The 20,668-nt window shown below is 42.0% G+C and overlaps 1 protein-coding gene across 1 annotated transcript in view; it reads left to right on the top strand.

Annotated features, from left to right (window-relative positions):
- The window catches only part of DOCK2 (dedicator of cytokinesis 2), a 497,074-nt gene that overhangs the window by 457,165 nt on the left and 19,241 nt on the right, over positions 1 to 20,668 (top strand). The window contains exons 37-44 of the mRNA XM_027841714.1: positions 5,177 to 5,267; positions 6,189 to 6,308; positions 10,482 to 10,571; positions 11,886 to 11,990; positions 12,855 to 12,996; positions 16,667 to 16,748; positions 17,957 to 18,041; positions 19,162 to 19,248. Of these exons, the coding sequence (XP_027697515.1) occupies positions 5,177 to 5,267; positions 6,189 to 6,308; positions 10,482 to 10,571; positions 11,886 to 11,990; positions 12,855 to 12,996; positions 16,667 to 16,748; positions 17,957 to 18,041; positions 19,162 to 19,248 (802 nt within the window). The remainder of the gene's footprint in view (positions 1 to 5,176; positions 5,268 to 6,188; positions 6,309 to 10,481; positions 10,572 to 11,885; positions 11,991 to 12,854; positions 12,997 to 16,666; positions 16,749 to 17,956; positions 18,042 to 19,161; positions 19,249 to 20,668) is intronic.

Raw genomic sequence — 20,668 nt, 5'->3', positions numbered from 1 at the left:
TTTAGATTGCGTTGTCAGTCTGACTGGGGTGGACCAAGAATCCCTGGATACTGGGATCATCCTATGGGCCTCAGCAATCCCATTGCAAGTACATTGACTGTGCTTCCTACTTCCAAACCTCTACACACACACACACACACACACACACACACACACACACACACACACGATATTCTTAGAGGAAGCATTTATTCTCTGTTTACACACGATATTCTTAGAGGAAGCATTTATTCTCTGTTCACATATTTTAAAAAAAAATAAGATGTGGCTGATTCTAGTTATAGCAAAACTACCTCTTTAAGACAGGAGAAACCCTTTACAGGTGACAAAATATGGTAGACAAGAGGAGATGCTAAACATGGAACACACCATGGGTTGTAAAATTATAAGTTAAATCCTTTTCTGCTGTGTCAACCCTTTGGACTTTCATTTAAAGGAAATATCTGGTGAGCTAAACATTTAGTTGATTGGGCTCACACTGGGGAGAAGAATTGGGCATGAGAGAGTAGGGTACTGCATTTACTTTGCATAAATTATACAAGACATAAGCCATATCCAGGAGTGGGAAACCTGCACCCTCAAGGCCACATGTGACCTTGGTTCTTGGGTGCGGCCTTTTGACTGAGTCCAAGTTTTACAGAACAAATCCTTTTATTAAGGGGATTTGTTCGGTGAAGTTTGGATTCAGTCAAAGGGCCACACTTGAGGACCTAGAAGGCCGAAGGTTCTCCATCCCTGGATAGTCCAAGGAGGCCTTGAAGGAAAAGAGCCCCAGGGAACATTTCTAGGGCCAGTGGGCTTAGGGCAGGAAGCTCCTTTGCAACTCATGCTCTTGGGGCTCAGAATTGAAGCAGTGAAGCCCCAGAGGAGAACCCTGATTGGACTTGGCCAAAAGAACTGGATTCCATTTCTAACTCCAGCTCTAATGTTTACTAGTCTTGAAACTTTGGGTAAAGTTCTTTATATCTTGGACACAGCTAGGGTGGCACAGTGGATGGAGTGCTGGGCTTAGAGTCAGGAAGACTCATCTTTCTGAGTTCAAATCTGGACTCGGACACTTAACTAGTTGTGGACCCTGGGCAAGTCACTTAACCTGGTTTTTCTCAGTTTCCTCATTTGTAAAAATGAGCTAGAGAAGGAAATGGCAAGCCACTCCAGTAGTTTTGCCAAGAAAACCCAAAATGGGGTCACAAAGAGTAGCACCTGACTGAAAATGACTGAACAACAAAGAACTTCATATCTTGGAGTCTCATTTGCTTTATCTGTGAAATGAGCAGAGCTGTGCCTAAGAATTTGGTTACCTAGGACAGTATTACAGTCTATCCCAGAATATAAATGCCATGAAAGTGCTCTCAGGTGAGGGATATTATCCTGTTGGAGGCATACAGAAACTCTGGCACACTGGCATGAGACTGATGTTGGTGAGGCCACTCCATGTTGGTGAGTAGGGAGCAGGGCACAGGTGCGGTAGGAATTTACCAGCTGCCTTCCTTTTTATAGCTTTCTATTGTTTTTAAGCTAGGTATTAAAGCTCTTTTTTTTTTCTTCTGTGTTTCCTGTGCATTGTGTTGACCGTGCCTTCTTAATTTTAGCACCCATGGGAAAATCTCTAGTTACTCCATCTTGGGGAAAATTAGGATAATAATACCGAGATAGACAAGGGAAAGTATAATTTGTAAAGTGCCCTATAAAAGTAACCTCTCATAACTATCATTTAAGAATCTGATTTTTTTTATTGAGATCTGTTGGTGATAAATACATGCACACACACACACATACACACACACATACACACAGACACACGCATGAGATTCCATATCTTTCAGGAATGATGTGCTTTCCTGTCTAGAATCTTTAACCAAATCCCAGTCCTCTCCAAAGGTTCTTTATGGTCAAGTCCTATAAATGTGTACATCATATACCCTTGAGCTCAAAAAATTGCCTGTCCCCAATCCCTCTGACTTATCCTCCTCCAGACTATAATCATTTACTAAATTCTTCACCAAAGTGACAAGCCACTTTGTGAGCCACTTAGTGAGGAAGACAGAAAGCCAGGAAACTGGTAAACACAAAAGGCCAGCCTAACATCTCCTATCTTGGGTTTAAGAACCTGACTTAGAGACAAATGCTAAGTATAATTAGAAGAGAAAAAGAGGAAAAATAAGAGAAGCAAATCCTATGTCAACAAGCATTTATTTGTTCAGTGCCTACTCTGTGCTAGGCACTATGCTGGGTGCTGGGGATCCCTAGACCAAAATGAAATGGTCCCTGCCCCAAGAAACTTAGGTTCTTTGACCTTATTCCCAAGGATGCTCTTGGTTGGTCAGTATCTGTGAGAAACCTCTTCTTGAGCTTGTTTGGCACTAAGTTGGGATGTCTGGTCTCATAAGAAGTTTCTACATTCCCCAAGGTGAGATGGAGATGAGATATAGTCCTGAGAGTGCCATGAGCCTGCTGTACCCACAGTCCCCAAGTTTTCTTCTACCATCAAGCCCCAAAGTTCATTTGCCTCACCCTTCTGCCTTTCTTTTCAGGACCACTTAAGCCAATAGCTCACACATGACTGGGTTCAAATGCTCTCCATGTATATCCCCCAAATAGTCAGTTCTTAGGAGAGTCTTTCTTTTTCAGTTACCAATTTCCCTTCATTGTCATTATCTTTCCTCCCAACCTTTGGTTTTCCCTTTCCACATCATCTATAAGAGGCCACAGATTTCCATTCTAAAATGCTATAGGAATTTAGTTTCAGTGGAATGAGCCCTGGATTTGGAGTCAGAGGATGGAGGTTTAAATTCCAGTTCTGGAAATTGCTAGCCATGAAATCGTAGGCAAGTTCTTTGAGTTTTTTGGGCATCCCTTTCCTCATCTTTAATGTGAGGGGATTGAACTTAATGTCCTTTAAGGTCCCTTCTAGCTCTGAATGTATATAATTATTATTATTATTATTAATTATAGGTAGCATTTATGAAGTACTTTAAGGTTTCCAAAGTTCTGTACATATGTACATACATATTTTATTATCCAGCATGGAAGAAACTCTACCATAAAATTACAACAAAATGAAAGTAGCAAGGTTGCAGAAATTTTAAAAGTTAACCCTGGAATTTACAAGCAAATACAAGGAGAACTAGGCTTACTACTTTTATAGTTCTCCCATTTCCTGAATGGACCCCTTGAAGATTTATGCCCAAAGAATCCACTCTCTTTTAGGCTTCTAATTATTATTATTATTTTAAATTTCTTGTGGCTTTGTCTTCTACAAAATCCCCACTCTGTTGCAGGGTGAAGTTGTGCCTTAAATCACCCCACTCCACATAACCTTTTATAAAGCAGGAAGAAATGTAGGAACCCCATGGACTAATGGTAGAGCTTTAGTTTCCATAAAGGACTATAAAAAGTTTGAGAGATATATATGTATGTGTGTGTACATATATACAAACATGTAGATACATAGATATAGATATATCATATCACAGGCAACTGTAGCCTAGAATTCTTCATATTTAATATCTCCCTGTATCTGGAAGAGAGGTGATATAAGGTCATATTCCCATGAGCCTCATTAGCTTTGCTGATACTGCTGTCTCCACTGGAATGAAGTAATTGAAGGCATCTCATTAAGTATTTACCCTCTGCCTATATTGCTGAATGTAGACTCCAATGAATGCCCCTAAGAACAAAAACAAATGGCCACATAGAATCTGTCCTAATTGTCCGTGTAGCTGTGTTGTGATGGTAGCACCAATTGTCAATTTATGGGAGGGTTTTGTTTTCCATTGTGATTTCAAACTCCAGTTAGGATGATCTCCCGAGATATACTTATAAAATGTTGTTGCTTGTCTTTCATTCTTGAAGAGGACCATGACATCAGGAAGATGATGCCATGACTTACAAGTGGATTGGATTTAAGTGAGGGAGAGCTATGCAAGGTCACCAGCCTCACTTTCTCCTCCAGAGCCATCTGGGCGCTGTGGCAAGATATAGATCAGGACAACTGGAGATGGCCCCCTGCTTATAAAATGAGAAACACCTGAAGGGACTAAAGGGATGTTTAGCCTAGAGAAGACAAGACTTAGGAAGAGGAACTGTATCTGGCAGCTTGTTATATAAGGAGAGAGTAAATTAATTCAAATGTATATAGTGGGGAAAATCAGCTTTGGAGTTAGAGAACCTGGGTTTAGACCCTGGCTCTACCTCTTACTGCCCATGTAACCTTGGGTAAGAAACTTAACCTGTCTGAGCCTCAGTTCCCTTATCTGTAAAGTAAGAGAGTTGAACTAAATGGCCTTTGAGGTACCTTCTAACTTTAGATCTATGAACCTATGACTCCAGAAGTTAAAATGAGGACTAGTAGTTTCAAGGAAACAGGTTTTTTATGTTTTTCTCAACATATCAAAAAACTTTCAGACAATTGCCTGTTCAGCAATGTGATAGGCTTCCCCATGAGGTAGTGAGTTCCCTTTTATTGGAAGTATTCAAGTAGGGTCATCTGACCTCTTGACAGGGATGCCCTAAAGGGATGGCATTGGACTGTATAATCTCCGAAATACCTTCCAAATCTGTGGTTCTTTGATTCTGTGATCCTTGGTTTCTCTTAATAAGCTATTAAAGATCTATTATACATTAATTTATTTAAATTCTTTAGCTCATCTGGGTCCTCAGTCCTCATCTACACACCATTATCTTTTTCATCTCGGGGCTCAGAACTACACCATCAAAAAGGAACATAGCAGGATGAGGAAATGGATAATGAGTTAAACTAAGGACAGTGGTTCAAGAACCACCGTTCAAATGTAATTCCCTAATTCAATACTGACACTCCAATCATTCCGTTCTTGAAAGAGGAAGTTTATGGCTTTTTTTAACCATTCTGTGCTGTTGCCTTTCTTTAACCCTTATATTCAGGTCCCAAATAGTCAATCCTTGCAAAATTACTGCCCTTGTTTTCACTCAGTGATAGCTGCTGAGTGTTGGGAGTAGGAGAAGAAGTTTTTAGAAGATTGTAAATTGGACCTTTGGCCTCTGTCAATCAAATACTGAGTTTATATTGGAGGTAACATTGATTAGCATTGACAGAATGGTGGAGAGGTTAGGTCTAGGCACCCCCACCCCCACCCCAGCCAGGCATATTCTTTTCCAGTTGTGCCTGCTAACCCAACTCACTTTTCCCCAACAGGTACCTATACAAACTTCGTGACCTTCATTTGGACTGTGAGAATTACACAGAGGCTGCCTACACTCTCCTTCTACATACCTGGCTCCTCAAGGTGAGTGAGAGCTTGTACTAGGTAACTTTTAAGCTCAAGGTCCCTTCTGAGCCTAAGAACAGAAGAGAGCAAGATCATCAGATCCACTTAGAAGCTTGAAAAAATAATCCATCAAATAAGCAGAAAAAGGAAGGAGTTTTTCTCCAAATAAATAGCATAGCATTTTTTTTCCTTTTCTCCTTGAATTAACTGGGAGGTTTGGCATCATGAAATCTAAGTTTAAAGGGTTCTTCATAGTTAACAGTAATAATTAAACAACAATAAAAAACTCAAAGTTATGTAACATCTGAGCTGTGTTAATCATTAGCATGTGCCTGCTGTTCTATTTTCCTTTTTGAAAATCATTAAAATAAAGGAATGATTTTTTTTTTTTAGTCTTCTTAGGATCCTTTGTCCTTAATGAGTTTGGAGTGATTCCATTCCAACCACAAGCTCTGAATTGGCCAATAATGCTGATGAACATTATCTAGGAAACACCCAGTTATGTTTCACAAAGGCAAATTCAAAGGGAGTAACTCTCTGATGGAAATTTGCAACCCAGAATAGTTTTAGAATGCAGAGGATAGGGGCATGCCCGGGGCTTTGTCTTTAACCATTGATGCCACAGTTTCAATTTTTCAAGCAAACTGAGTTGCCTTTGTTTCTATATTCTCACTGTCCAGACAAGATGTTGGTTGCTGCCAGAAGGCATGGCATTCAGTCCTGGAGAAGCCTGAGATTACCCGAAGGGAGCTGATCGAGGAGGGCATTGGGGAACAGAGATGAAGGGAAGGGGTGGGGTGGTGGAGGAGGAAGAGGATAGGACCGGGAGAAGGACAATACTCCCTGCATTTAATCAGAGAGAAGCTGGGATCCTGGGAAACGAATGTCTTCATCTCCCTTTCTGAACCAATTTCATTTCTTATGCTTTCCTTCTTGCAGTGGTCAGATGAGCAATGTGCATCTCAGGTCATGCAGGCAGGATTACAGCAATCGCAGACGCACCGGCAGCTGAAGGAGACTCTGTATGAGACAATCATAGGCTACTTTGACAAGGGAAAGGTAACCCATTTGAAGCCTCCACCCAGGTTCTCCTCCTCCCCAACCCAGGGATGACTCCCTGTCAGAGAGAAGAAGGAAGACTTGTTCTGTTTAAGGAGAGTGAGTTTTAGGGAAATTGCTGGACCTCAGACAGTAGGGACCCTTTGAGTGAGGAAAACTGCTAGGTCTGGAGTCAAAAGACCTGGATTTAAATTCTTACTCAATCAGTAGTCATGGGACCTGAATCAACTCACTAAACTTCTCTGAATTTGTTTCCTGATCTACAAAATGAGGTTAATAAGATTTGTATTACTAAGATACATTATGGTATAGGTGTTGCTACCTGGAACCAGGATACCTGGGTTCAGATCTCACCTTTGACCCTTGATAGCTGTGTGACTATAGGCAAGTTGCTTAACTTTTCTGAGCCTCAGTTTCCTCCTGTATAAAATGAGGAAAATAACACCTAGCATTTATATAGCACTTTGGGGCAGCTAGGTGGTGAAGTGGATAGAGCACCAAGCCTGGAGTCAGGAAGACCTGAGTTCAAATCCCGCCTCAGGCACTTACTAGCTGTGTGACTCTGGGCAAGTTGTTTAACCCTGTTTGCCCCAGTTTCCTCATCTGTAAAATGAGCTGGAGAAAGAAATGGCAAACCCCTCCAACATCTTTGCCAGAAAATGACCCCCAGATGGGGACATGAAGAGTTGGACACAAATGAAACAACTGAACAGAATATAGCACTTTAAGGTTTACAACCCACTTTACGCACATTATTTTATTTTAACCTCACAACAATCCTGAACAGTAGCTGTTATTATAGTTCCCATTTTACAAGTGAGGAAACTGAGTCAGACAGAGATTAAATGACTTGCCTAGGATTCCAAGGCAAATTGGTATCTGAAGACAGATTTGAATACAGGTTTTCCTGAAGGCAGGTCCATTCCTCTGTCCACTGAACCACTTAGTTGCCTCATCTCCATCACAGGATTTTTACAAAAATCAAATGAAATACTGTGTGTAAAACACTTTGTAAACCTGTAAGTGCTATAGAAAGAAAGGTCAGCTATTCTTACCTATGTTATAGGGATCTGTAGAGGAAAGTGCTTGACAAACTTTATAGAATATTTATTTTATGGTTATCTAGAGAGAAGGTTGCCCAGAAACTACATTGAGTTTTCTCAAGCACTTATCTTATGTCTAGGCCTACTGCTAAAAGAGAGTTCCAGATTGCTTTAGATAATCCTTCAGGAGAAGCCCATCCAAATACCACCTAAATCAAGTCTAACCTCCCCCAGGAAGCTTTCCTGTCTCTCTCAGCACCTCCCCCCCCAGACTTCCCTCTCTGAGCTCCTTTAGCCCTTAATTTACCACTTAATTATAGTCTGCCTAATATTATATACATTTGTTGCACTTTTAATCTTGTCTCTAGGATAAGACAGTGAGCATTCTGAGGGCAAAGACCCCATCTTATTCTTCTCTTATATTCCCGAGGTCCTTAGCACAGACCTGAGCACACAGTAGGGATCTAAATAAACTCTTCCTCATCGGCCAGATGAGGAATTTTTGCTAAGGAGGTCTCCCAAAGGCCTTCCCTGGGCCCAGAGTGTGCAGTCTCTGTTGCAACATTTCCTGCTCATCTCATCAAACTCTCCCAAGGCTCCTGGAAGGATTGCAGGGAGGAGAATTGACCCTGGAGGACAGATTTCTTTATTGCTTTGTTTTTGTCCAGGATGAAAGCAGGGGACGAATGACGGCAGTGGAAAAGTCTAAGAGTGAGAAGTAACATTAGTCCCTTATGTTTGCAAACTCCTTTCATTTAATTTTGGTCCTAGTCTTGGTTGCATTGCTGAATGATAAGAAGAACAATTTGCATTTCTGTGGTCTATTAAGGTTCAGTTTTGTTTTTGTGTCCCCAGCAACCAATATAGTACCTGGCATGTAGTAGATGTTTAAATTATGCTTATGGATTGATTGGTTACATAGGAGCAGCACGTAAGTATCATTTTCCTTATTTTATAGATGAGGAAACTGAGGCTCAGAGGTTAGTTGAATCTCCCAGGGTCACACAACTAATGGTTAGCATGACTGGGGCCAGAACCTAGAACTCTGGACTCTTCATTCAAATGTTCATTCCATATGACCTAGGCATATCACTTCTTTCTCAGGACTGTAACTTCTTCTTCTGCAAAGTGAGATGAGTTGGTCTGGGTGAGACATCCTTCTTCTGTGCCTTCCCCTCTCTTGCTCAGGGCCAGGGATGGAATGATGGTTTATCTTTTTCTCTCTTCAGACCCATGAGAGTTGGGCTTGGTTCGTGCTCTGGCTAAAGAGAAAATCAGAGCCTGGCCTCATGCGCTGACTTGTTTCCTTCTTATCCATAAAGTATTTTTATGGTGCTCACTAAGCTGTCCATAGGTTTACAGCTGGGGCTCCTTTGCTGGGTACATGGTTTTATTTATTTTTATACCCTAGTGCAGAGAGAGCACTTTTGCTTCAAAATGCTCACTACAGTGTGCCAGCCTCCTTCCGCCACATCCCCATGCTACAACACCCACATTTCATTGTGTTCCTCTTTTAAAATTGGATGTGGACCCCACTAGGGCTCCTATAACGGAAGAAGAGTCTGAATATACCCTGCCCTAGTCCGTGAGACTTCTCATCTGCACCTGGCTTCTTTGGGTTTAAAGCTGGGGAACTTTCTTTTTCTTCTTCTTCTTCTCCTTTTTTTTTTTTTTTTTTTTGAGGCAGTCAGGGTTAAGTGACTTGCCCAGGGTCACACAACTAGTGAGGGCTATGTGTCTGAGCCAAGATTTGAACTCAAGTCCTCCTGACTCCAAGGCTGGAGTTCTGTCCACTGTGCCCCCTAACTGCCCCTTCACTTTTCTTTCTTTTTCTTTTTTTTTTTTTAAGTTTTTTTTGGCGGGAACTTTCAAAGATCAAAATCCCTGTTCTTGTGAGTCAATGGTCACAGAAGGAAGGAATTGAGAAATTACTCTCCCTTAGGAAACAATTACTTTATTAGATTCCTTAAATAAAAATATTTATTATTAGTTCTTTATATCCATCTACTCCACACATAACCTCACTGGACTCAGGCAATGTAATATAGTAGAAAGGTAATTGGACTTACTAGCTGTGTGACCCTGGGCAAGTCACTTAACCCCAATTGCCTTAAAAAAAAAAAGGTAATTGGGCTTGAAATCAGGAGAACTCAGATCCCTAATTCCAGGTCTGTCTCTTAACTAGCTATATAACCTGCAAACAAAGCATTTAACCTCTTTGTCCCTCAGTTTAGTCATCTGTAAAATGGGGATTAGAATATTTTAGAATATTATAATATGACTATTATAATATAGTATTATATATTATAATATTGAAATATAAATATAATATTCAAAGGCTTGATGTGGGGATCAAATATTTTAAGTACAAATAAAATTTACATGTTGTATAATAATAAATTATAATTACTTGTTAATAATAGTGAGGTGTTGTTGCTCAGTCATTTTCAGTCATGTCTGACTCTTTGTGACTCATTTAGGGTTTTCTTGGCAAGGATTTGGGGTAGTGTGCCATTCCTTATTCAGCTCATTTTACAGATGAGGAAACTGAGACAAACAGGGTGAAGTGACTTGCCCAGGGTCACACAGTTAGTAAGTGTCTGAGGCCAGATTTGACCCCCAGAAGAGGAGTTTTCCTGACTCCAGGCCTGGCACGCTATACACTGTGCTACCTAGCTGTCACCTAGTGTGTGAGGTAGCAGGGCATAATGGATAGAGAGCTGGTCTCAGAGATCAGAAGACCTGGATTCAAATCTCACCTCTGACATATACTGGCTTTGTGACCCTGGAGAAGTCTTTACCTCTAAGTGCCCCAGGCACCTAAAGACTATAATTTGCAGAATGGATGCTGGTCTGCATTGATTGGGGGATATTAATGAAGTTGCAGGCCCAGTCCAAAATAAAATAAGCTGTGAGGGTGGGGAGTCTCTTCTATTGGCCATCCTACATTAACCTCCTTTGATTAGAAAGTCTAAATCAGGGGAAATCTGATGAGTGAGTGCCAGCAGCAGCAGAGATGTTAATAAGCAGAGTGCTGAGCACACCAGTAAGGCTGAAGGTCCCAGCCCTGATCAGGGCTCAGCTTACTCTCTGGATCCACTTAACTTTTGATTCTGTGCCTGTGTTATAGATGTGGGAAGAAGCCATAGCCCTGTGCAAGGAGCTGGCAGAGCAATATGAAATGCAAGTGTTTGATTATGAACTCCTGAGCCAGAACCTGGTAAGATTTGAACGCATGTCAAGACCTGTTGAAACACACCACAGGGAAGGTTTGGCCAGTGTCCTGGCTTGAGAGTGTATTGACCTGGGCCTTGGTCCACTGAAGAGCAAGGACTTAACAGAGATTTTAGTGAATGTCCAGGTCTGTGGTTTGTTTTTTTGTTTTATTTTTTAAGGGAAAGGGAAGAAAATAAGAAGGAAGAAATAAGAATGACATTTGACTGTGATTTTCTTCCTCCCAAGAGTCATTTTAAAAAGAGCTGTTCTGAATAAACCCATCAGAAATTGTGGGGTATTAATGGGGTATTAAGCACAATACTCACATCATGAGGTTTCTACACACCAAAACAGACACCATGCTGTATTTAATCACAAAACCAACAAAATGAAAAAGAAAATATGTGTTTTTGATTCAAATCATATTAGGACACTCCCCTTCTGGCTCTTCCTATAACTCCCTGCAATCCATGATGAGCAAAGGACAGCTAGCATATTTCTCCAATATTTGTATTTCTGTTCCTGTAGCAGAAGTGCAAAAGAATAGTATTAAGACACCAGAGTGGGAGTCAGAGGGACCTAGATTTAAACCCTGGGTTTACTGACTCATCTTTCTGGGCCTCAAGCGTCCTCTTCTGTATAATGAAGGTGTTGGGTTAGATGATCTCTGAGTTGCCCTTCCAGCTCTAAATCTATGATCCTATAATCTTTATTATGTGCATGACCTTGGGTAAGTCACTTACTCTTTGGGTCTCATCTCTAAAATAGGGGGTTGGCTTAGGTGATCTTGGTCCTTTCCAGTTCTAAATCTTGTACATCTAGTAGTCGGTAACTTTCCATTTGTCCAGCATTCCCCTTCCCAACCAGCTCTGCTCAACCTTTTGAAGCTAGAGAGTCCCCAGTGTTCCATTCTACTTTATTTAGAAAGTCAACTCTAACCATTTCTAGAAAGTAATTAATGTCACAGTTAAAAAAAAAAAAGAGGAAAAGAACTAGTAGCTCCCTTTCCTGTGGTTTATTGTTCCAGAGTAATTTTGGTTTTATTGGGTATGTAATTTAAGCAGAAACACAAGCAGCACACATATAAATGCTCTTGGCATCCACATACTTATTAATATGCATACATATCCACCCACAGGCCCATGCACACACTTCTCTGTCCACTCATACACATTTATGCAGGTGGAAGCACACATACTTGAAGTCTCATTGGATTCTTTTAAATGTCTGTCCATAAGACTCTAATCACTTTCAAGTTTATGTGTTATTTTCACACATCTGTCTATTTATCGCTAACCTGTGTTTTTTCTTCCTTCAGATTCAACAAGCAAAATTCTATGAGAACATCATGAAAATCCTGCGACCTAAACCGGACTACTTTGCCGTTGGATATTATGGCCAGGGTTTCCCTTCCTTCCTGAGAGTGAGTGAATGAGCTTGGATTTTGGGATCCATATTATAGACCAATGTGGATAACTCAGCCTTGGAACTCTAGTATCTTGGAGTTTGGCATGTTGTCTAGAGTGTAGAGCATTACAACCCAGGACAAATCATATACCATCCTAAAAAAATCATCATCACCAACAGTCACTAACAGAGCCTGTATGGTATTACCAGATGCTACGGAGGACTCAAAGTGGCAACAAAGAAAATAGAACCATAAAATATTAGAGGTAGAAGAGAGAAGCAAGGCTCCTCCCCTCAAGTAGCTTCCAGTCCTAATTGGAGATACCAAGCATAGATATATGGAATAGCTAGGGTATGGTTATAAATCAACATAGAATCTAGCATGTGGAAATGCAATTGAGAAAGTACATACAAGTACAGAGGGGATAGGGAATAAAGGAATTTGTCAAGAAAGCTTCTTAGAAGAAATAAGTCGAAGGGAGTCTTAGGGAGCAGCAGACATGTGATAACATCGTGTGTCAGATGAGTATTCTAGATTTAGAGAAGAAGGCGAGTAAAAGATAGGGACTAGAATAAAGAAAATGGTTTGTGGGCAGCAGAAGAAATGGCTTTGGTGAACAGCAAAAGAGGTAGGTCATGAGGTGGGTCTATGTGCAATCGATAAAGGGCCTTGAGTGCCAGGTTTAGCTTGGATATGATAGGGAGTACATTCCTCAGTGGGAGAATGACATAGTGAAGATAGGATTTAAGGAAGATTATTTTAATAAGCAAGGCATAGAAAATCAGGAGAAGACCAATCTAATTTTAGAAGTGCCCACAGTTTCTTGAAGGAAAAGTCGTTTTAGTAGTCCTAAACGTTGTTATGGACATTTCTCCGCAGAACAAAGTCTTCATCTACCGTGGCAAGGAATATGAGCGGAGAGAGGATTTCCAAATCCAGCTGATGAGCCAGTTCCCCAATGCAGAGAAGATGAACACAACGTCTGCCCCGGGAGATGATGTAAAGAACTCTCCTGGCCAATGTATCCTTACACTGGAGGGTGGAGGAGCTGGCAGGTCTAGCTATTCATTCATTCATTCATTTATTCATTCATTCAGCTATTCATTCATTCACTCACTTAGCAGGCAAATATGCCCGCTACGTGCAAGGTACCATGCTGGGTGCTAGGAATACAAAAACAAAAAATCCTAGGCCCTACTTGTAAGGAGCTTACATTGCATTGACTATATAATTTATTCAACAAACATTTAAATAGCTATTTAACATACTTTTAAATTGAGTGGCAACATGCATTGGATATGGCACTCAACTTGGATGTCAGGAAGACCTGGGTTTTGCCAATCCTTGCTAGTTATATGAAGCTGGAGACATCACTTAACCTCTCTCAGTCTCTGTGTGAGGAAATTAATAATAATAATACTTACCTCTTAGGGTTATTGTGAGGATTGAATGAGATAAGATATGGAAATGCTTTGCAAACTTTAAAGTTCTATGTAAATGTTAGCCAATATTATTATATATTAAGTATCTACTATATTCAAAGCACTGTGCCAAGAGCCAGAGTTACAAAGAGAAAAATGAAACAATCCTTGCCCTCAGGGAGCTTCCATTCTTGAGAGATAAAACATGTTTACAAGTAAGTAAACACAAAGTGAAAACAAAGTAATTACAAGAGGGAGAAAGTGCTAACAAGATATCAGGTCTCACATAGGAAGCAGCACTGTATTAAGAAGCCAGGGCAGCTAGGTGGTGTAGTGGTAGAACACTGGTCCTGGAGTCAGGAAGACCTGAGTTCAAATTCAGCCTCAGACACTTATAGCTATGTGACTCTGGGCAAGTTGTGTCACCTCTGTTTGCCTTGGAGGCAGCTAGGTGGCTCCGTGGATAGAGTGATGGGCTTGGACTCAGGAAGTTTTGTTGTGGGATAGTCCTACTCTCTATGACCCCATTTGGGGCTTTCTTGGTAAAGATAGTGGAGTGGTTTGCCAATTCCTTCCCCAGCTCATTTTACAGATGAGGAAATTGAGGCAAACCGGGTTAAGTGACTTGACTAGGGTCACACAGATAGTAAGTATCTGAGGCCAAATTTGAAATCAGGTCCTCCTCACTCCAGGGCTGGTGTTCTATCCATTATCTAGGAAGATCTGAATTCAAATTTGGCTTCAGACATTCATTAACTGTGTGACCCTGGGCAAGTCATTTAACTCTATTTGCCTCAGTTTCCTCATCAGTAAAATGAGCTGGCAAAGGAAATGGCAAACCACTCCAGTATCTTTGTCAAGATGACCCCAAAAGGAGTCAAGAAGAGTTAGACATGACTGAAAAACAACAAAGGGATCAATAATGTCTGGGGGAATAATGCCATATACTTCCAAACTGCTTTGCAGTTTACTAAACACTTTATACTTTACAAAGCACTTTCTACATGTCACATACTTTTTAATCTTTACTGACAACATTTTGTAGTAGGTAGAACAGGCATTAACATTATCCCCTTATACAGATGTGGAAACTGAGGGGAAGCAGTAAGAACAAAGTCACACAGGTAGTTTGACCTTGCACAATCTTGGCAGAGCTGGGGCTAGAACTTGGGTCTTCTGATTCCTACCTCGGTCAGTGTTTTAGCCGCCACATCAAGCCACCCCTTTTATTTAGGCAATGGGTCTGGATCTGACTACTGCAGTTCTCACCCATAAATCATGAACCAAGCAGCAGACCATTTTAGAATAAAGAATTGCCACCAGCATTCTTATAAGGAAGCTCAGTATAGACAGAATCCCAAGTTCAAGGGCACCTTGAAGTCCAAGTTTCACAGGGTCATCAACCAATGGTGTGAAATGGAGAGAAGAGGAAAAAGGGGGGTGGGTGGGGAGTGGTTCAAAGTATCATAAAAGTTCCAGTTGTAGTGATGACAGGTACAACATCAATGCAAAGATAAAATAGACAGCCCAGGCAGGCAGGGACACAGTAGAAGAATAGCATTGACCCTGGCAGTCTTCAGACATCTCCCCCATAAGCGCAAATTAGGTTAAGTCCTTAAAACATGAATGGTAAGTTGCATGGCTGGCCTGCCAAGTCTCCTGAACCTGATTCCAAATATTTTCTTCCTCAGAGTGATAAATATTCATCTCTAACCTTTTCATTATGTCTCTTTGCCCTTCATTCCTACACTACTCTGGAATGTCTGATTCTTTAAAGGGGAAAATGCCACTGGTCTGAAAGGGACAGCTACAAATGAGAATCTGATATTTTTAATGTAATCCAGAGTAAGGCCCTTACATTTGGAGAGGCCAGGATGGTGTACTGACCAGCCACTTAACCTTTTAACTATTGTGCTTTCTTATGAGAAGACTTTAAAAACAGCTTGTCCAAATGTCGGTTCTTTTTCTTATCTTCTTGCTTTAGAAGGGGGGGGGTAGGGGGTGGGAGTGAGTGGGGCACTTGAAAGGAAGAGATCTTTTCTGTTGCTAGTTTACTCTTCCCCAGCCCTCCTAGTTCAAGCCTCAGGAGCTATATTTCTTTGCACAGATGCATCAGCTGTTCTGAAATTACAGCCACTCCTTCATTCCTAAGGAGCTGTCCATGGAAGAAGCATGGTTAATAGTTCTAATCTTTAAACTTCTGTTCTGATCAGAAACAATCCAATACATAGGGTCCTGGACTTTTATAACCAGAAGGGAGCTTAGAGGTCAAATAGGCCAACCCCCACAGGAAAACATCAACAAAACACAAAACAAAACAAATGAGGCCCAGAACTCAATTCTAATAGCTCCCTATTTCCTCTAGAATCACAGACTCTTTTGCTTAACATTTAAAGTCTTTTATCACCTGGTTCCCACTTACCTTTCCAAGTTTATCTTACACAACTCTTTATGGTCCAGGCAAACTTCTTGTCATTCCTTACATATAACACTCTACCTCCCAGCCTTAACACAGGCTGAACCCCTATGTCTAGAATTCACTCTCTCCTCATCTGTGCACCTTGGGAATCCTAGATTCCCTCCAAACTCAGCTCAAGGGGCACCTTCTACACCTTTTCCACTACCTTCAGCTGCTAGTGTTCCCCTTTCCCTTCCCACACCTTATTATGAATGAATTCACCCATATGGGACAGCAAGAGAGTGGGATTCTGAGGAAGAGGGACGGGGAGCTAAACAAGGAAAGTGGGAGGAAGGACATAGGGAAGAGGCAAGAGGCACTGACTAATTGCCTCCCCTATTCTCTTGCTTGGCATGTCTTTTGCTTAAATAATTAAATGTCTTTTGCTCAAATAATTAAATAATTGATTAAATAAATCAATTGAATAATAAATGGATAAACAGTAAATAATAAATTAATTAAATTAAATAAATCTCCCTCTGGTCAACTCAGGACTAGGAAGATGCTCCTTCTAGGTGGTGGGCAGAGCTGAGTCCTCTGGTATTTAACCAGCTGATACCAGACTAACAACCTTAATGGGGGCCTGAGTGGCTGCTACTGGGCTTTCAGAACTCAGTTGACATATAGCCTGTGGCCTGTCCAGAGTTCAGCAAGTGGGAAGGGGGGAGCAAGGGAGATTTGGTTGCTTCAGAACAACTTTTCTCCAGGTTGGCTGGCCTAGAGAACCTCCCTGCTCCACAGCCAGGTGTGGCCACTGGAAGGTCTCAGCACTGGCAGCCAAGGTTATAAGCCCTTAACTCAGTGGCATTCAGATATTCAGTGCTTCACAGTCCAGCCTGTCTTGGATGAACATCCTAGGTTCAAGAATAAGCCTGTGCCTGACCAGATTATAAAGTAAGCTCCTCTTTCTGTGTTCTGCACAGGGAAACAGGAGCTTAGCTTCCTGTTCCCTGGGCTAGTGATGAGGAAAGCACAGGCCTCTGCCTTCAGTCTTTCCAACCCCCATCCCCAACACTCTCAGAAACATCTGTCCCTGAAGAAACCTTGTTCCTCTTTTCCCCCTTGGAGAGGAGTTCCCCCACAGTAGCCTCAGCTGCTGCCCCTGAAATGGGCCAATGCTGAGGCCAAGGGAGGACAGCATTTCTGGCAGTCGGTGCAGCATAGAAATCCTCAATAAACACAGATTGAATTAATAGGCTGGAACTCAGAGATATGTCAGGCTGAACTGGAAGGGGTGCCAGACACCCCACTGCAGTGCCATTATGGCCAGTTGCTCCACGTGGAGGAGGGAGGGAAAGGAAGCTGCTTGCTGCCGCTGCTGGGGTAACCCCAGCGTGGGGTGTCGCTGGCTTAAGGAGAATGGAAAGATAGACAGACATTGACTAAGAGGATTCCTTGGATGTCAATGTGAAATTCAGATCAGCTTCCCAGGCTTCTGACTGATGCCCAGACTGTGTCCCTGATGCAAGTTCCATCCAGCAAAGCAGTTGCTGTAGCATGCCCTGGGCTGTGCTTCAGGGGTCTTTCTAACAAAGTGCAGCAGGAGCTGACTGAAAAGAGGGCTGCTTTCATTGGGAGCTCCTGGGGCAGAGAGAAGGGGAGGAGAGCTGCCCATCAGTTCTCTCCAGGAGAGCAGGCTGCCTCATTTCAGCATTGTAGCCGCAACATCAGATGATCAGATGTCAGTGTGGACTGCAGGGAAGTTGTAGGACAAGGTGAGCTTGACCCAGCTCATTAACGAGTCTGGAGAGTTCAGCCAACACGTGGCCCTGCTGTCGGCTCTTAAGGAGGTGATACAATCATTCAGCCTATGGGAGGGGTAAGGGATTGGGGGAGGGAGGGATTTGACAAAAACACACATAGCTACCCTACTCGAGATTGCTGAATTACTTTCTAAAACCATGGAGAAGAACTATTGGTAGAAAAGGGGCTAGACTATGGGGCCTGATTTTATCATAAGACGTACACTAGTCTTGAAGATTTCTCTGTGAAAGGGGACGTTTCCCCTGAATAATCAAGTTCAGGAAATTAGTTCTGTTCTCTGGTTGTCCCATTCAGTCCCAGGAACTGGAGGCCCTGACGACAGATGTCTTATTTTTCAGCTTTTATAAATCAAACTATGTGCAGCGATTCCACTACTCGAGGCCAGTGCGGAAGGGAACAGTTGACCCTGAAAATGAATTTGCTGTGAGTATATTTCACCAGGGATCAAAACTGTAACCAAGGTGGGGTCATTGGCATTTTACCCCAGGGCACCAAAATTTAAAAGGCTCTAACAGCCTTCCTACTCTTCTGTAACATAGAAATAACTCAGTTTAACACCTAGTTAGCAAGAATAATTAGCTAAAAAATCAGAAGTTCATTGCCTGTCCATTCTGAGGCTATACCTAAAATGGCATCAGCCCTGGCCCACTCCAGCTCTGATTCCTACCTGAGTCAGCCTCCTAGTATGCCAGAGGTCTGACTTCTCCAGTGGAGTGGATCTTTTCCCACATTCCACCCCCAAGCATCTAAAATCAACTATGGAATTGAAGATATACTTCATGCTCCTGGCCCCAGGTACCCACATTGCTAATCATGGCTTTATCAGAGGGACTGCTTGAAGGTGTTTTGTTTTGTTTTGTTTTGTTTTGTTTTGTTTTTAATTCCCTCTAACCCCTTCTGCTGTCAAAGGAGCAAATAACCACCAACCCAGGGATGAAATTTAGCCTGATCTAAAGCTTGAGGAAACAAAAGCAAGATCAATAAAAGCCTGGTCACCTCAGTCTCCTCAATCAGGTTTTCCCTCATTCCTGTATGATTCGAGGCCTATTCAAAACACCTCATTTTGTGAAGGTTACAAGAGGTCCATGTATGATCGACAAGCAAAACATTCAGACAGCTCTGTTAAGCTGACAACCCTTTGGCAGGGGGCACTTTGGGGTTGTTGATTAAATCAGCCCAACCAAAAAATATCAACAAAAAGGCCACAAGGACTTTGGAGCTGACACAGGCCCCCTGAGCATTCTTCAATGTGTGCATTTCCCTACAGGGAATAATTATCTTCCTCTGTGTAGTATGGGGGACTGGATACTTAATTCTAAGGCCCTCGTCAGCTATTTCCCCAACACCTGGAGGACTTTAGGCTTTATGTTGGCATACACCTTTGGGGAGAAGTTAGAAGCTTATTTCTATGACCTGCAAAGCTTATTTTAATCTCAGAGAGACAAGTTAGCTTTGTGTCTGTTGAACTACTCATTGCCCTGTGTGTATTACACAATTTAATCCCATATTCCTTTTCTGCCCTTCTTTGCTCACTGCTGATTAGTCAATGTGGATTGAGAGAACGTCCTTTGTGACAGCCTACAAGCTCCCAGGAATCCTGCGATGGTTTGAAGTGATTGCCATGTCCCAAGTAAGTACATGAGCCAAAGGATGGAGTTTGTAAGAACCACACAACAACCAGCTTTAGGGGGACTGTTCTGGCTTTAAAGGTGTCACTGAATACTTGGTTTGGGGCAACTGTGAGAATCAGGGCACATCACTCAATCTGTTAACAAAGATATATTAAGTGCAGTATATGGGGCTAGCCTCTGTTTCCATTCTGGCCAGAAACTTTGAGGGTCTTCCTCTCCCTGATTGATTCTTTTGTGAAGGCAAAGTAGGTTACCTTTTACTGCAATTCTTACGTGGCCTTTAAACACAGAATGGGCGTTGCCTCAGAGCTGAGAAAGACCTAACCTCAAAAATGCCAAGGTCTCCCACTGCATCTGGGGCCATTATCAGTCATTCTGACCTATGTCTTGCCACTAGACTCCAATGACTCTGGAGGAGAGAGTGAGCGTGATGACTTTGCACAGCTCTGACTCACCTAAATCCAATTCACTTATAAGTCAAAAAACATCACCCTCTTGACGTCATTGGCTTAGAATTAGGAAGATTCATTTTCCTGAGTTCAAATCCGGTCTCAGACATTTACTAGCCATGTGACCTTGAGCAAGTCACTTAACCTCAATTCCTCATCTGTAAAATGAGCTGGAGAAGGAAATGGCAAACCATGCCAGTATCTTTGCCAAGAAAACCCTGAATGAATTCATGAAGAATCCACAGGATTAAACTACAGCAATAGCATATGGAAGATGGGATTTGAGCTGAGTTTTGAAGAAAGCCTGGGAAGCCAAGAAATGGAGATGGGGAGGGAGAGCATTCCAGCCAATGCAAAAGCATAGAGATGGAGAGTCATGTGTGAGCAACAGCAAGAAGGCCAGTATCACCAAACTGTAGGGTATATAGAGGGGAGTAGGCATAGGAGGCAAGGTTGTGAATGGCTTTAAATGCCAAAGAAAGGATTTTATGTTTTATCTTAGAGGTAATAGGGAGTCATTGAAGTTTATGGAATGGGGGGAGGTTACATAGACTTTCACTTTAGGAAAATTACTGTGGCAGCTGAGTGTAGGATGGATAGAAGAAGGGAGAGACTTGAGGCAGGGAGACCAATCAGACGGCTATTGCAACAATCCAGGTGTGAGGTAATGAGGGCCTGTACCAGGGTGGTTGATATATGGGTGGAGTGAAGGAAGTGCATAGAAGAGAAATTGTGAAGATAGAAATCTTGGCAACAGATTGGCTATGTGGAGTGAATGTGAGTGAGGAGTCAAGGGTAACGCTTGAGTTGTGAGCTTGGGTGACTGGGAGGGTAGTGGTGCCCTTGACAGTAATAAGAAAAATGAGAAGAGGGGAGTGCTCTGGAGGGAAGAGAATGAGTTCCATTTTGTAGCTGTTGAGTTTGAGATGTCTATAGGACTTCCAGTTTGATATGTCTGATATGCGGTTAG

The sequence above is a fragment of the Vombatus ursinus genome, unplaced genomic scaffold, assembly GCF_900497805.2.
Source record: "Vombatus ursinus unplaced genomic scaffold, bare-nosed wombat genome assembly UNPS02014863.1, whole genome shotgun sequence".
Lineage (NCBI taxonomy): Eukaryota > Metazoa > Chordata > Mammalia > Diprotodontia > Vombatidae > Vombatus > Vombatus ursinus.
Note: the sequence above shows the minus strand (reverse complement) of the source record. Positions and strands in the feature narration are given on the sequence as shown.